At 43.9% G+C, this 15,960-nt stretch overlaps 1 protein-coding gene across 3 annotated transcripts in view; it reads left to right on the top strand.

Moving 5' to 3' along the window:
• The window catches only part of GAS7 (growth arrest specific 7), a 133,554-nt gene that overhangs the window by 1,369 nt on the left and 116,225 nt on the right, over positions 1 to 15,960 (top strand). Inside the window, exon 1 of one of the 3 annotated variants that reach the window (XM_080993885.1) lies at positions 2,973 to 3,114. The exons of 1 other annotated variant lie outside the window; for it this stretch is intronic. In XM_080993885.1, the coding sequence (XP_080850011.1) occupies positions 2,998 to 3,114 (117 nt within the window). In that variant the 5' untranslated portion in view covers positions 2,973 to 2,997. Of the gene's footprint in view, positions 1 to 2,972; positions 3,115 to 11,520; positions 11,560 to 15,960 lie in introns of those variants that run through there. One more of the 3 variants, XM_080993886.1, reaches the window with a different exon arrangement.

Here is a 15,960-nt window from a genome sequence, read left to right as displayed (position 1 = left end):
GTGAAAATGGGCCGCTTCTTCACCATATTTCTAGCCAGATGTGGATTCTTTTTTTTTCTTTCTGACAGGATTGCTGCCTACGTACCATGTTTCCCTGTGGTTGAGTATGATGAATGAACATTTTTTTAAAAAAATAATATAAAAACCCAAACAGATTATTCTATACTAATCATAAATTTACTGTCTCCAGCCTTTTATTGGAAGATAGCAATGTTTACATAAGAGGAAACTTTGGTAGACCACACCACTGATGAGAGAAGAGCCCTCTGTTTAAAGCTATGCTAAGCACATGTGACATATATGCCAATCAATGTGCTTGAACTTTTACTTTGGCGGGATTTATTTCTTAAATAATCAGCTCAGCTCAATGCAATTTGGTTCTAGGATGTGCTCTGCTGCCCAAGTGCAGCTGAATTGTGTTGATGTAATATGGTCCCATTGCACAGCTGAGCCAGGATCATCACTTACATGTTTATTAATTTGGTGTTGTCATTTATTGCTTAGGAAGGCTGTTGGCAAAGCTTTAAGCTTGGTATGGGGCAGTCTAGTGACACCCTGGATTCCAGTTAGGAGATGTGCCAGATGTTGTGTCTATACACCATCTTTAATGATGCTTTGTAAGCATCTATGGCACAAACAATCTGTCAGGATTGTGCTTTGACATATGGTTTTCAGAATCCTAAGTATTTCCAAGTAAACTTTCAGCACCACAAATTTCCCATCTGTGTTGTTCTTAAGGGATCTGTGGATGTAGCACCAAAAAATGCCAAACTCTGCTGCCAAGAAATGCAAGATTTGCTCGGCCTCTATGATCGAACTAGACAAGCCAAATAAAATAAAATGATAGATGAATATATTTGATTTCTTCTGACTGCAAAATGCAGATTAATTGGTCATCATGCAGTTTGCAGTATTTTCCTAGGGATAAAATATAATGGTGGTCAATGTGTGTGCTTTTTTAGGGAGGGCTCTGTAGATATTAGGAAGTCTGTCGCTTTGTTTTCCTGTCTGCTGTGTAAGCACACAAGGAGAAGGGCAGGTATAGTGGGGGTAATTTAGAACAGGGTGTAAATAACCACTTGTGTGGTCACCTGTGGTGAATTAGAATCAGGATCCCCTCCAGGAAACTTGACAGAGAATCTTTTTGAAACTGTTTAAAGGGTAAGTCCTTTATTCTCTTTGGCTGTCAGTATGCTACCATGGATGTATTTTTCAAGACGTATGACTTGAAAAAGATATTTGTGAACAGGTGTTCCGGTAGAATATTGGAAGTCTGGCTCAGGTGAGTCAAAAGCTTCCAGCACAATTACGGTTGCATCCTGAACATTCCAGCTTGTATTGTCAGTACGGTACAGTCCTCTTGCACTAGGTTTGCTAATAAGGACCTTGAATTGGTTGGCCAAGCTGTGGAGAAGAGTTCTGGTGTTTATTTTTTATAAAGCCTGTTGTTTTGTACAGCAAATACTCAAATATGTGCATTTCTGCCACACGGTCCTTCCCCAGGTTTCTGCCTTTTTGTGGAGAAATGTACTGTTGGCATTGCTGTCACCTGAAAAATGATTCAAAGGGTTTTCCTTGCTGCATGTAATCTAGTCTAGACAAAGTTGCTGTGCCTGCTCTTCAGAGTCATGGGAGGCTGTGTTCTCATATGTGCCTCAATCCAGCTGATATGGGGGAAAGCAGCATGGATGTTGTCCCATTGGCATTTGGAGATGTATCCTGCAAGTAACAAACTGCTGGTTGGGACATGCACAGTGATGAAGTGGAAAAGAGAAATTTCATCCACACACAGTTTGGCTTTGCTTTCTCAACCCAAGTTCAGAAATTCCATTCTTTTTTATTTGCTTATTTTTGTGCTTGCATCCATGCAGTGAAATAAATGTCTTCTGCACAATTACTATGAAGAAAAGATCATTGGTGTGTTTAACAAAGCCTTGGAGTGGGGTGTTTGTTTTTTTGGAATGCAACCTTAGAACCTTTAGCTGTTGACAGTTTGCAGAAACATGTATATTTGAAATAGAGCTCTCTCTGGTAAATGCTGAAACAGTTGTAGCTTTGTACAGTGTTTGATTTAAAGCACACACACATACACACCACCCCATATATTTAATCACCTTGAGATCCAAGTTGTAAGGGATACTTAAGAAAGTACATAGGTTCTTTTGAATATGAAGGGCACTTTTCCGAATAATTTGGTGTACACTGACTGTTCACTCCCTTTCCTGTTTTTGAAGCTTAAATCCCTTTTGCTGTGGCAGTAATATGTATCTCCTTATTACTGCTCCAGGCTGGCGCTGTTTCTGAAGTGGTTCTTATGTGTTGTTTGTTTCCCCATCAGAGTGTAATTGCTCTCAATGACTTCATTCCTGTTAGGCCTGTTTGAGATGACAGGGTAATAATGACCATAACCCTATTCATGCTATAAGGCCTCCAAATTCATATATAATTTGATTTGCATCAAAGAACTAGGGTATTGGACAGAAGGAGGAATGTATAGCAAGAAATCTGGGGTGGTGGGAATTTCCTCTGCCAAATATTAGTAACTGGACTTGGTTCAAGGGCAAATATCAGGAACCCAGGCTCTTAGTTGATGAGGTGAACAGTAGCTGAATCAAAATTGTGAGGAGCAACTTGGCACCTGACTTGCAGGAAGAATGTGATGCCTATGGCAGAAATATGATAATCCTAGATATCTGTTTATATAAATTTCTAGCCCTCATGAGAGCAGGGAGTATCTTGTAAAAATATCTGGAAACAGAAGAAGGGAAGAAGGCTGAATGTTCTTCCAACATTATGCAGATGAAAACTAGGTCTTTTCTGTAACACTCGTACTCTTACAAGTTGGTTTTTTTTTGTTGGCATCTGTCTGTCTTGGGAGACAATGGAAGAGTGTGCCTTCAGAGGTGAAGTCAAACCATTGGAGAGTTACAGCTGACTACAAGCACCAGGCCTGTTGGCATACCAACTCAGTGTTACAAAGACATCTGCAAACGTGACATGCAGCCTGGCAGCGTTAACACTTACAAGTATCGTTCTCTACGTGAAGTCTTCTCTCCCACTGTTGCACATAGACAAAGACTGTGTTCCACCTGCTCTGACAAAGCCTGTTCTGAGGTGAGTTGAAAGATTCACTAGTAAAACATGTTTGTCCTACAGCTGCTGTGTTCAGACACAAGGCCAAACCATGGTTCAATGCTATGAGAACATGTGGTGAGCGTCAGGTCCGTGTGCCCTTCATCCTTGAAATGAAAGTACCTTTAGTGTTCAGTGCACATAACATGTAATTACATGCACCTAAACGGTCCTATGGGACGCGGGTGGCGCTGTGGGTTAAACCACAGAGCCTAGGACTTGCCGATCAGAAGGTCGGCGGTTCGAATCCCCGTGACGGGGTGAGCTCCTGTTGCTCAGTCCCTGCTCCTGCCAATTTAGCAGTTCGAAAGTACATCATAGTTCAAGTAGATAAATAGGTACTGCTCCGGTGGGAAGGTAAACGCCGTTTCCGTGCGCTGCTCTGGTTCACCAGAAGCAGCTTAGTCATGCTGGCCATATAACCCGGAAGCTGTACGCCGGCTCCCTCGGCCAATAAAATGAGATGAGCGCCTCAACCCCAGAGTCGGTTACGACTGGACCTAATGGTCAGGGGTCCCTTTACCTTTAAACAGGGTCCTGCTGAATTGCAGTTTTCTCTTATGCACCTTAGGTGAAGAAGGGAACTGACCTGCAGGCCCAGCTGCAGGCTTGGGGGCAGGGTGCCCTGGGCAAGCTGCCCTTGATATCACTTAGTAGTTGATGGGAGGAGGTGCTGAGCAGAGCCCTGAGCTCATATGGCATATCTATGCTCACCAGTGCCACTAAATTATGCTGCCCCTATCCAGGATGTATGTATGTCATGTGGTGAGTTCTCATGAGGTGAGTACAACTTCATGGGCTGAAAGCTTAAGATGACTGCATAGGCCCAACCACCCCCCTGTCCCTGCTGCTACTTGGCTGTGGTGCTGCTGGCAGCCCATGGAAGGAGCAGTAGGCTCCCTGGTATGTGTTGTGGTGACACCAGGCCTCTTGGTGTGCAGAGAAAAAGGAAGGCAGTGTGTGGATTTGGCCTTCTCTGGAAAGACATCTTAGCTTCTGCAGCAGCCTATAATTTGAAAGTGACACATAACCTTATTTCACCACCTGTCCTTAATTTACTATATGTTGTTAATGCAGTGCAACCCTACACATGTTTATCTGCAGATGTCCTATTGTGTTTGTTGGGTCTTGCTCCTTAACAAACAGCAATAGGATTGCAGTACTACTACTACTACTACTACTACTACTAATAATAATAATTTATTACTTATACCCCACCCATCTGGCTGGGTCTCCCCATCCACTCTGGGCGGTTCCCAACAGATTAATAATAAGAATAATGGCAAGCAATAAAACATTAAATATTAAAAACTTCCTTAAACAGGGCTTTATTCCTTTGACATCTGATGGGAGGGCGTTCCACAGGGCGGGAGCCAATACCAAGAAGGCCCTCTGCCTGGTTTCCTGTAACTTTGCTTCTTGCAGTGAGGGGACCTCCATAGAATCATAGAATCATAGAGTTGGAAGAGACCACAAGGGCCATCGAGTCCAACCCCCTGCCAAGCAGGAAACACCATCAGAGCACTCCTGACATATGGTTGTCAATCCTCTGCTTAAAGACCTCCAAAGAAGGAGACTCCACCACACTCCTTGGCAGCAAATTCCAGAAGGCCCTCGGCGCTGGACCTCAGTGTCCGGGCCAAATGATGGGGGTGCAGACGCTCCTTCAGGTATACTGGGCTGAGGCCGTTTAGGGCTTTAAAGGTCAGCACCAACACTTTGAATTGTGCTTGGAAACATACTGGGAGCCAATGTAGGTCTTTCAAGATCGGTGTTATGTGGTCTCGGTGGCTGCTCCCAGTCACCGGTCTAGCTGCCGCATTCTGGATTAATCGTGGTTTCTGGGTCACCTTCAAAGGTAGCCCCACGTAGAGCGCATTGCAGTAGTCCAAGCGGGAGATAACTAGAGCATGCACCACTCTGGTGAGACAGTCCATTGGCAGGTCTCAGCCTGCGTACCAGATGGAGCTGGTAGACAGCTGCCCTGGGAACAGAATGGACCTGCACCTCCATGGACAGCTGTGAGTCCAAAATAACTCCCAGGCTGCGCACCTGCTCCTTCAGGGGTACAGTTGCCCCATTCAGGACCAGGGAGTCCCCCAAAAATCTTATGTTCCTTTACTCCTGAAATTCTGTAAAATTTCAGTATATTATACCATTTTAAAAAATGGACTTAACGTATCAGCTGATAGTTGTCTGCATGCCAAGCCTAGGGTTGAATAGTGAGTTGACCTAGTATGGCTCACTGTTGTTGTTTGCATTTGATCCTGGAATGGTGACACCTGCACATCATTAATATCTTGCAAAGGGTTATTTGGACATTATTGGATGGTTGATGTTTCTTTGACTGATGGCTTTGGGAAATCACTTATGCAAAGAAGCAGCAGCCAATGTAAATTTTGCTCTTCTGAAAACTGTCAGGACTTTTTATAGCTACTGTCACCTCCCATAGTTGCACATCTCTCTTGCGAAGCATAATGTCTCATTCCAGTACTGAAGGAGACAGCTTGGGAATTGGAACTTCTGCCAGCACCCATCCATTTGCTGAGAGCTGCTGTTGTTTTCAGTGGGTATCAGTTTTATATATGGATTGGGGGACGACGACAGATTTTCAAAATAGTTTTGCTTGCCAGGCATCTAAGAGATCAGTTGTTTCCTATATGCTGCCGGCACGCTCACCTTAGCAAATATGCGTGTTTGTTTTGCCACATTATTGGTGGGATATTGGGGTGACTCATTCGTTACACAATGATATACCACTGTGGCTGCCCAAAATGGCAAGATAGGTAGTCCAGGGATTCTCTTGCTCAGTGATAAGCAGTATGTGTGGACCACTGTCTGCAAGCGTACTGCATTTATTCCCTGTGTAGTGAACTCCTGCACAGTGAACAGGTGTGGAAGTGGAGCACCAAAGGATGATGTGGGGTCCTCAGTGCCCTGGAGAAGGGAATCATATTTTAATATGCTGTATGTTCAATTTTCATCTTTCACTTTGGCCTTGAAATTACAAACTGGCCCAGGGTTGAAGAGAGTCAAGGGATTGTTGCGGCAAGGCAAGTGACCACATAAGTAAACCTTTCATACTGTTGTATCCTGTGTGTGCAGGGTCAGTTAACACTTCACTCCCCTTTGTGTCTTGGCTTTGCACAGGGTTGAAATCTGAGCTAAATGAGGGAATAACTCTGGCAAGCGGTTCTGTCTCCATCTACACTGTTTTGGAGCCCTTTGCTAGGTTTGTGCCAGAATCAGTGGGAAGAGTTCATGTTGTTAGTCCTTGTTTGACTTAGAAAATGCCCCCTGTTGAAAATTAGTCATTAGCTGGGGCTCTTTTAAGCTTTGTTTAAAAGTCATCATAAAGTGTGATGGTTTCGTGGAGGCTAAAGTGGAACAAACAATCCTGAGAATTCACTGTGGTTTAGTTAGAAGTAGTGGGATTCAAGCTTTGGCTGAACTACATCCTTCTCACCTGAAAGTCAGGTCCCTTAATCCCAGCTGTTTAGTGTAGGCGGTGGCTCCTGAATGAGAAGGGAAAGTCAGCTGTGCATGTTCAGAGGCATGACTTGGGTTGTGGGTACCTGAATGACAATCTTTTCCCCCATGTGTACCTACTCACATGCTAAGATCTGGAAGCTTTGCTCTGGGTGCCTCCAACCTTCTGAAGCCTAGCTTTGCTGATAGAAAAAAACATGTTCTACGTGGTTCATTTTTTGAAAGAAAGTCTTGTGTGTGAGCTTCTCCTGCTATATGACACAAGGCAGCATCATGGGATGTGGTTTCCTGTTGCAATGACACTGGTGATGTTGGTGGAAGCCAAGGGTGGGAAAAACTGGCATGAGGAACTGGGATAAAGGACATGAATGCACAGCTTTGATAACTCACGGCTGATTCAAACAACTGTTTTTCAACAAAATGAAGTCACTGTATGATTTGGCTTTCGGGTGGGAGATACTTTAACAGTGAAGCTAGGATTGTGAATGCTCAGACACATGCCAATATTAAGAACATTCATATAACCCCCCGCCATGTGAGCCCAGGTGTCCAGCTCTCTGTGTCCAACAGTGGGGAGCGAAAAAGCACAGAAAAAGGTTATAATGGAGACGTGTGTGTGTGTGTGTGTGTACGCACACACACACATGTACACATACATGCAACCATTTTTTAAAGGTACAAACTATGGTTTGGGTGCTGGTGGCGTGGGAGTTGCTACTTGTCACTAGGCTAGTAATATTGCAGGCACTATCCATTCAGGCAGTCATAGTCCGCAGAGCATTGCTAGGGAAGTGCTAGCTGGAGAAAATTGCATTTTTCTAGCAACAAAACATTATGGCTTGAGTGCTGGGAAAATGCACCCTGCTACTTAATTCTAAGATGTCTGGGCTGCATCATCTTCAACAACTGAGGAACAAAAGTACTGTTTTCTGGAAAGGTATATTGCCTTGGATTCTTTACAAAAACAAATAGCTGTGAAGCTTTGTGCTCAAATCAGTAAACTGGTAAGACCCCCCAGAGTGGTTTGTTTGCGATACATTTTTAAAAAATAAAATATCACTCCATTTTCCTCAATGAAAACATTGTAGCTCCAAACAGATTCTTTTATTGTATGTATTCTCCTTGCATGTCTTTTATAGAAAGGGGTTCATTTGCTAAACTCTATAAATCTAGAAGAATCCAGGAAAGAATAACACTGAGAAGAGGTCCCTGGGAGAGGTGCATAGGAAATGCCTCTTATTTGGTAATTGTTTGGATCAGAAAATACAAAAGTTTCCTACCCAGTATTCTATGAACCTACCTATTCCATATAGTAGTAGTATTTGGAGGAATGCAGTGTAGTCCCTAGTCTGGTCCAGTAGTATCTGGATTGCAACAGGTTTTGGAATGCTGGTGTAATGTGTGAAGTGTGGTCCTAATTCTTTTTTTATACCCTTCCCAGTAGTTTTTTACTTGTATAAAATATGTCTGTTCAGTCAAAAAGAGAGACAGATGTCAAAATCTGGTGTTTTGCTAATAGAAAGTGTTTTTTAAGATACCTTAAGAAAGTGAGCATCTCTTCCATCAAACAACTTGCACAAAACATGGGCCAATTGCAAACCATTTGGATGGCTTTGTGTGGGAAGTTGCTAAGAAAGAAACACTGAGAAGGACTGGTGTTGCTGCACCTGCAGGTCAAGCATGCACTCGTCCCTCTCTCAGTCCTACCCCTGGTAAGGTTTGACTGAGATTAAAGGTAAAGGGTCCCCTGACCGTTAGGTCCAGTCGTGGACGACTCTGGGGTTGCGGCGCTCATCTCGCTTTACTGGCCGAGGGAGCCGGCATTTGTCTGCAGACAGTTTTTCCAGGTCATGTGGCTAGCATGACCTAGCTGCTTCTAGCGAAACCAGAGCAATGCACAGAAACGCCGTTTTACCTTCCCGCTGGGGTGGTACCTATTTATCTACTTTGACATGCATTCGAACTGCTAGGTTGGCAGGAGCAGGGACCGAGCAACGGGAGCTCACCCCGTCGCAGGGATTCGAACCGCCGACCTTCCGATCAGCAAGCCCAAGGCTCAGTGGTTTACACCACAGCGTCACCCGCTGAAAATTAGGCACCCCCTGAAAAGAATGTGTACCTTTCTTGTAGGTAAGGAGATAAGCATAAGGGCAGGGTGTTTGAAGGAGGTGGGGATCATAGCTCAGTGACTCAGGGATTCCAGTTTCAATCCCTGGCTTCTCCAGGTAAGGCTCTTAATCTCAGTGTCGTGCATTCAAGTCCCACGTTGGGCAAAAAGATTCCTGCATTTTGATGTTGTATGTCTGTGTTAAACGAGCATGATGGGGGTGGGGGTGCGCCCACTAGCACTTGCATGGAGATTGGACCACTACAGTGGGAAGTGGAACCCTTTAATTTTTCTTGGTTGGGGAGAAAAAACATTTCTGTTTTCTAGTAATTGTGTACAACTTTTGGCCTAAGCTGTAGGCTTGGTTTTGCAGCTTCAGAAATTAACTTTGACTGCTGGTTTGGGCTGTGTGTGTGTGTAAAAATACAGCAAATGTTGGCTGCTACTTATGTTCCCCTTCACTTACCCTCGGCCACAAGCTGCCCCCACACCCACATGCTAGGTGTGGCTGTCTGCAAAGAAAAGCCTGCATGTGTCAGCTTTCCATGTGTTTGGGAATCCTGCACGACGGGGGATATTTTCCAGAATATGTGGAAAACACATAGGTGATCATTTGCAGACATCTGCACCTGCATCACCATGTGACCTCAGGGCCAGGGGTCCACAGTCCCACTCTCTGTGTGGTACCTCTTCATGCAATGCATAAATAAACTTGGAAGATAATCCTGTTTATTTCAGGCCAACCTTTTACTCCCAGTGTTTGGTTGTGTATGGGTGAGGGGACAGGGAAAATAAGATTTGACCTGAGGTGTGAAATGGTTTAAGGGGGATAGAGTGCTTCCTAGAGTCATGTTTGCATGATGGTGAGAAGCAGCTATGTACAAGCATCAGCTAATGCTTGATTTTCATTGTGGGAACTGCATATGTTTGAAGACAAGTCTTCATACAGCTATGGTGGAGTACCTTTTGGACAGTAGCATTCATCTGACCTCTGGTCAGTGCTGCTGCTGCTTACTGAAAAGAAGAGAGGGAGGGGCAAGGCGGGTACAGAGCCAGTCCAGCACTCCTGCTGGTGCATTTGCAGCTTGCTGCTGCCCCCCTCCCTCCAGGTAATCAGCAGTGACACCCCCCCCCCCAATTTCACCATCTGATACTGATGTATACATTGCAACCAGAACATTAGGCATGTACCTTTAAATGCCTTGATGCAGTGCGAGAGCAGCAGCCATGGTTTCCTGATTCTGTCATCTGCATACCTGTGTGTTACACCTAGGGCAGTGGTGGGCCTTGGGATCTCAAATTTCAGTGGTGCCCTGTGCAATGCCAAAATTCAGCACCTCACTGCCTCTCACCTTCCATACTACATAATAGTTGTGGAGCTCCCTGCAGCGCCCCCGAAATTCCACGACCAGTACAACCGGTTGTGCTCCCCTAAATCTGCCTTTGGCTAGAGTTCTGCTCACTAAAATGGATGAGGGAAAAGCAGTGGAAAACCAGATTGGGGAGGGCACTGGCAATACAGGTTTGCAGTGGTTGTATTCCCTATTGGGAAGCTTGAGTGGGTGCATTCTGTGACCAAAGGGCAAGGTGGCCTCTTTTATTGTGCTTGAAGCTACAGAGGTGTCTAGAGAATTTTACTGATGAGCGGCCACATAAACTTCAATAATTATAGCAGTAAGTATCCACACCATTAACAGAAGCCTGAGATGAAGTTACAGTCCTAAACCAATCAATCCTAAGATTTCACATCTCAGACTATGTCCTGGGATTTTTAAGAAGGCAAAAAGAGGATTTCCTCTTCTGAATAAATTAAGGTTCTGTTCAGTTATGTCGGTTTCTTGAGTTGGTTTAAATCTTATAGATATGGAACGTTTAGTTTGCCAAGAAATGCATTCTCTTGATTTACTGTCAGCATGTTTTCTAGGGCAGAACTTCCTTTATGTTCACTAACCAGCATTTTGCTTTTATGGGAGTACAGTGCTGTGGATTGTGCTGTCTGAACTGGCAGTATAGTTATAATTGCAGGTATTTTATTAGGATCTACTCTTTATTTCTGCTTATAAATATGCATCATAGTAGTATGGGATTATACCTTACTTTGATTGGCACTTTGGGATTTTGCAATTCTTTTCACTTGGAATGTAACTAGGCCTGTAACTCACAGATACGAGCCTCTCTTGTGCAATAGAGCTATGGGTATGTATTTCTTTACAGCAGACAGAAGCTTGCTTAATAAACGAGTCTGTATGAGCTGAAATGACATGTACGGAAGTTACTCAGCATTGCTAATTTGATCTTCCCTTGATTATTCTTTCCCCAGCATCTAGTGTGTATATATTTGGCTGAATGACTAGCCGGATTGGTTATTGAGCAGCAGAAAATGGGGATTTATTGTGCATCATCTGGGAACTGGAACAAGCTGTGAATATGAAGATGGTGCAACAGCTCTGTTTATAGGGAACAGAAGCTAATAGTTAAGTTGGGCTTCTTATGCTGTGCTTTTATGTGGTACACTTCAGCATCACTTCTAATGTTTAATGGGATATTGAAGAGATGTGTTTGAGAGACCTAGGAAGATCGCCACCAAGCATGTGAGTCAAGGGTGTGTGGGCACACTTTGCATTCTGTTCATGATAGGCGTGGGTGCTTGCCTACACAATAGACAGAATGCACTTATGCGACTCTTTCTTCAACGCAGAAGGGTGTTCCCAGCAATTGTCCCATCACCCCAGGCATGTGGCATATTGTTGTTACTTTAGCAAGACGTGCCTTTATGAGTTTGTGTGCTCCTAATCAAAGCACCTATAATGAAGTCCAGTCCTGGATTAAAAGTATGTAAATAATTGCATCATCCACCATAACTGTGGAAGGGTAATTGCAATGTTTTTAAAAGTATATTTTGCTTTGCAAGAGTGTGCTGTGCTATAGCATCACGGAGGTATCTGAGACATTACAGATAGGCATTTTAGATTATTTTCTTGAGGTAACTATGGACATCAGGCTTGATGTTTTGTAAAATGGGATATCACAATCTTAGTGAATAGAATTGAATTATTTTGGGGTGCAGAGCATCAAGTGTATTAATGTTGTGTGTGTATATGCATGTCTGTCTATTAGGTAACATGGCTATTGTAAAAAAAAAATCTTACTAGCTCCTTAGGGCTTCCAAACCTAGGGATTGGAAAACTTACAATTGTGAACAGCTAATGAAAGCAGTTCTGTTTTCTTGGAATCTCTTACGGCACAAGTTTGCATTGTGATGTATTTTTAACAAACACAACAATCTGTATTGTGTAATTTTGTGTACCAGTACACGGCAAGGGCAGAACAAATGATCTTCTTGTTAACGGAAGCATCATGATCAGTGATGTATAGCAGAAAAATGCAACTTTTCAAGCTGCATTGCAGTGTTCATAGACTCTGACTCAGTCCAGCATCTCATTTGAAAATGGGCAACAATGGAGCTTCAGTACAGGGGGAAAGTGTTTGTGAAGTGAGTGTTCTAGATTCAAGCAAAACCTTTCTATTGATTCTCAAAGGTTTGACATGTGGTATGCTCCGAAATACAAATTGTGCTCTAAGTAGTGTGTTTTAAAATTATTTTCTAGTTTTAAGTTTCTGGGTATAAAAGGTATACATGCTTTTTGTGCTCACCCCGCTGCACAGGCTGGGCATCATTAAGTGTGAAGACTTAGTTTGGAACAGTCTTAGTTGCCTCTAAGGAGTTGGGTTAGGCTATCACTGGCAGTCTCAATTCAGATTCTATTATCCATGAGTGGCTTCATTATATCCCTTAGATAGTTCCAGAAAAGAGGAAATTAATTAGTTGTCACTATTGCAGGGCAGCAGCAGCAGATATATCATGGATCTGGCTTTGGTAAACAGATGACTGGTAAATGGTTTGTGTGATGGCCTGGGATTCAGATTCGGATTCTGAACCTGAGGGATCCCAGCCTGCACAGGATTCCCTGCCTCCAGGACCAGCTGAGCCAGGGCTGGGGCATGAGCCTGAAAGATCCTCACCTGTGCTGGATCCTCAGGTGCAGGCACCAGCTGACTCTGCTCTGGCTCCTGAAGTGATGGAGGACCCATTGCCTGCAGGTGCTCCACTCTTAGCCACGCCAGAGGAAGCTGAGGTTGCCTCTGTGTCCGGTAACCCTCCAGCCTCTCCTGAGCTGCAGAGGCTCAGGGCAGAGAGGCGGAGGGAACTAAGTTCCTGCAGGAGGAGTGCTCGCCTCCAGGCCAGGAGAGGCGAGTCACCTGAGGATCGGGGCCGCCCTATGCCTCGGGGCAGATAAAAGCCAGTCAGCCCCAGTCCCAAGTTGCGGGAGCAATATCGTTGGTTGTCAGTTCCTGCCTGAACCCTGTCCTGCTTTCCTGCTGGAGCTCCTGACCTCACCCGACTCCCTGTCCTGCACCCAGCTTCAACTTCTAAGGACTGCCTCCCTATTGCACCTTTGACCTCGGACTGGACTTGGACCTCGCCTCTCGGTTAGCCCATGGGGCCAGCACAGTTTTGTTGTGGTGGTTCAATTAGCCCATTGTTATGGATTTAGACTTTTGGTAGCAATGACTCCCTTCAAGGTATAGTGGATGTCTGCCGTGGAATCTGTGGGATTCCTGAATGCTTTTGGGGATTTCCCAGTTAGCATGACTGGTGCTCTTCCATAATCTTTGTCTGTATGTGGAACAGAGAAATGGAAAGGGTCATTGTGGCCCATCTGTTCTCATGGGTGTAAGAAGGCCTCCTTGATTTTGGGGAGAACTCCAGGTGACCAGACAATAGCAAGTATTGTACCAAATGCATTTAGAATAGTTGAGAGTGCACTTTTGTGCCTACCATGCGGCAGTGATGGTGGTGAACAAAACTTGCTTCTCCAGCACCTTTGCATCTTCAAGAAGCTATCTGGGAAAGCTTTCCTCAGTGATGAAGGGGCTGCTACGATCATTCCACAAAGGCACCAAGCAGTTGGAGGCCTGCTGTGATAGACAGAGTCCTGAATGGTTTGAGACTCATTTAGCAGAAAGACAATACAGTATTGGAGAGATGCTCTATGTGTTGGACGGAGGCTCTGTTAGTAGAATGGAATATTCTCCCTCATGAGATGAGATGGGCACCGACACTGAATGGACTCCAGTTTGGGGTTACAAAGTTTATCTTTCATTGAATCTTTGAACAGTAAAAATGGTTATATAATGGTCAGATTAAGGTTCACGTATATTGATTTTTATCAGAAATGCTTTACTCTGGGCATATTGATCCATATTGTTTTTTGTATGGCATCTGTAAGCCATTCTGAGAATGTATAGTGATGCATGGGATATGAATCTACTAAATGAATAAATGGGACTTGGTACAAGTTGGAAAACCTTATTGCCCACCTGTATTTACTGACCCATGAAGACACATCCCAGCAGTTCATACAGCCATGATTTGTCCTGAATCTCCACTTTGAAACAACCGCCTGTTTGTAGCTGGACATCAGTGTCAAGTTGGAGGTTATAGAAAGGCTTCTAAGTCCATATAAGTGGTTAGCACAAAGCAAATGTTGTTTACTGCAGTTGCGGAATTGCACTTAGACAAGTGGATTACAAGGTGATTTATAAGACTTGGCAGACATGGCTTGTGTAATGTGAAACCTTAGGTTCTCGAGCAGACGATTCCTGGGGTCCCTTGCATCCTCCCCCTCCCTTTTGGTGTATTTAGTTCACAGTGTAAGATGTGAGGCACACTTAGGAGTTGGCATAACATTTTTGCACATAGTTGCAACCAAGACCTGCAATTCAAAACAGGAGAGGGGCTCTTTGCAATCTATGGTGTCAACAGCTTCTGACTTCCTGTCTTGCGCCACCTGTGTCCTAATAGGACTAACTCTTTATCTTAAGCCAAGTAATCACTTTCAATAGTGAAATCTTGGCAAGAGTTCAGACTCTGTCCTCTTGCATCCTGTGAGATTGGGTTTTACAAATAGTAACCTCTCAATAGGATTGTGGTAAAGTTATTAGTGCTCCTGTGATGTACACAAGTGAGTCCTAACAGTACATGCAAATGTTTGTTTTAATTGCTCATGTCCGATGGAGTCTGGGCCTGTTATGATGCAACCTTAAAAACATGTTACCACTGCTAAAAGTCATCTCCATCTCCTAAATGTAGAAATGGATAATGACTTGCAAAGGAAAGTCCTGGGTCTATTTCCTTATCTACAGTAGGTCTCATTTGTAGCATATTGTTACTGTGGTTTGCCATATCTCTTGACTGGTTCTATATTGTTCTTTACATATCTGCTGGACTTAGATGCTTCCTTGGGACTATAAACGTGGGATACTTTTAAAGTTACATTAAATATGTGCAAATACTTTAGTGTACTCCCATGTACCAAGAAATGACATGCGTGTAACAAAGGAGGAAAGGTGAACTCTGAAAAGCGGTAGTATTTGTTCCCTCTTGTTGAAGCAGCTTTCACAGATAGGCCTGACTGTAATCTTCCTAAACAGCTCAGAGATCTTTTAATGACTCCTTACTAGGGACATTGGAGAATTTTGATGGGAATGGGGAGAGAAATTGCCAATGTTCACTTATTCATCCCTTAAATCAATCCAGCAAACACGACTGGCACTGCTGCTGCTGTTGCTTTCCATCCACAAATGATACATCATTGATTACATGCACCCTGATTTGCATTGAGTTCCCTTTGCATTTATATGAATGGGGTGGAATACCGTACATTGCACAATTAATTGTGTAGGTTAAGTAACAAATTGTGTAAGTTAGGTAATTTTACCGTAGTGGACTGCAAGACAAATGGTGTGGTTTTTGGAAGAAGGCTAACTGCAGTGAAATGGAAACAGTGCTGCACGCAATGAATGCAGTACGGAATGAGGGTGGGGGGAGGAAGCCTTCTTACATTCCCAGCCTCTATCCACTTTTCCCCCTTGGATAGTCACTTTTCTGCAAAGGGTCGGAGAGAAATGTTTGATTCTGGCTGGCACTTTGATTCTAGGCCTAAACTGTTCTCACAGCACTTGCTGAGATGTTGTATGTTCCACTGCAAACGATTCAGCATGGGGCTTAATTCGTCTTCCTCTCTGGTGGCTGCTTGCCTAAGACATATGAGTCCTGCACATCTGGCTCACATGGTTCTGACACTGCAGCTGACACACCATGCCAGGTCTTTCCAGATGATCATTTTTATTGAGATGGAAATGTTTAGCTTGGTGGCTTTAGGCGTTTT

Source organism: Podarcis pityusensis, assembly GCF_964106645.2.
Source record: "Podarcis pityusensis genome assembly, chromosome: 2".
Lineage (NCBI taxonomy): Eukaryota > Metazoa > Chordata > Lepidosauria > Squamata > Lacertidae > Podarcis > Podarcis pityusensis.
Note: the sequence above shows the minus strand (reverse complement) of the source record. Positions and strands in the feature narration are given on the sequence as shown.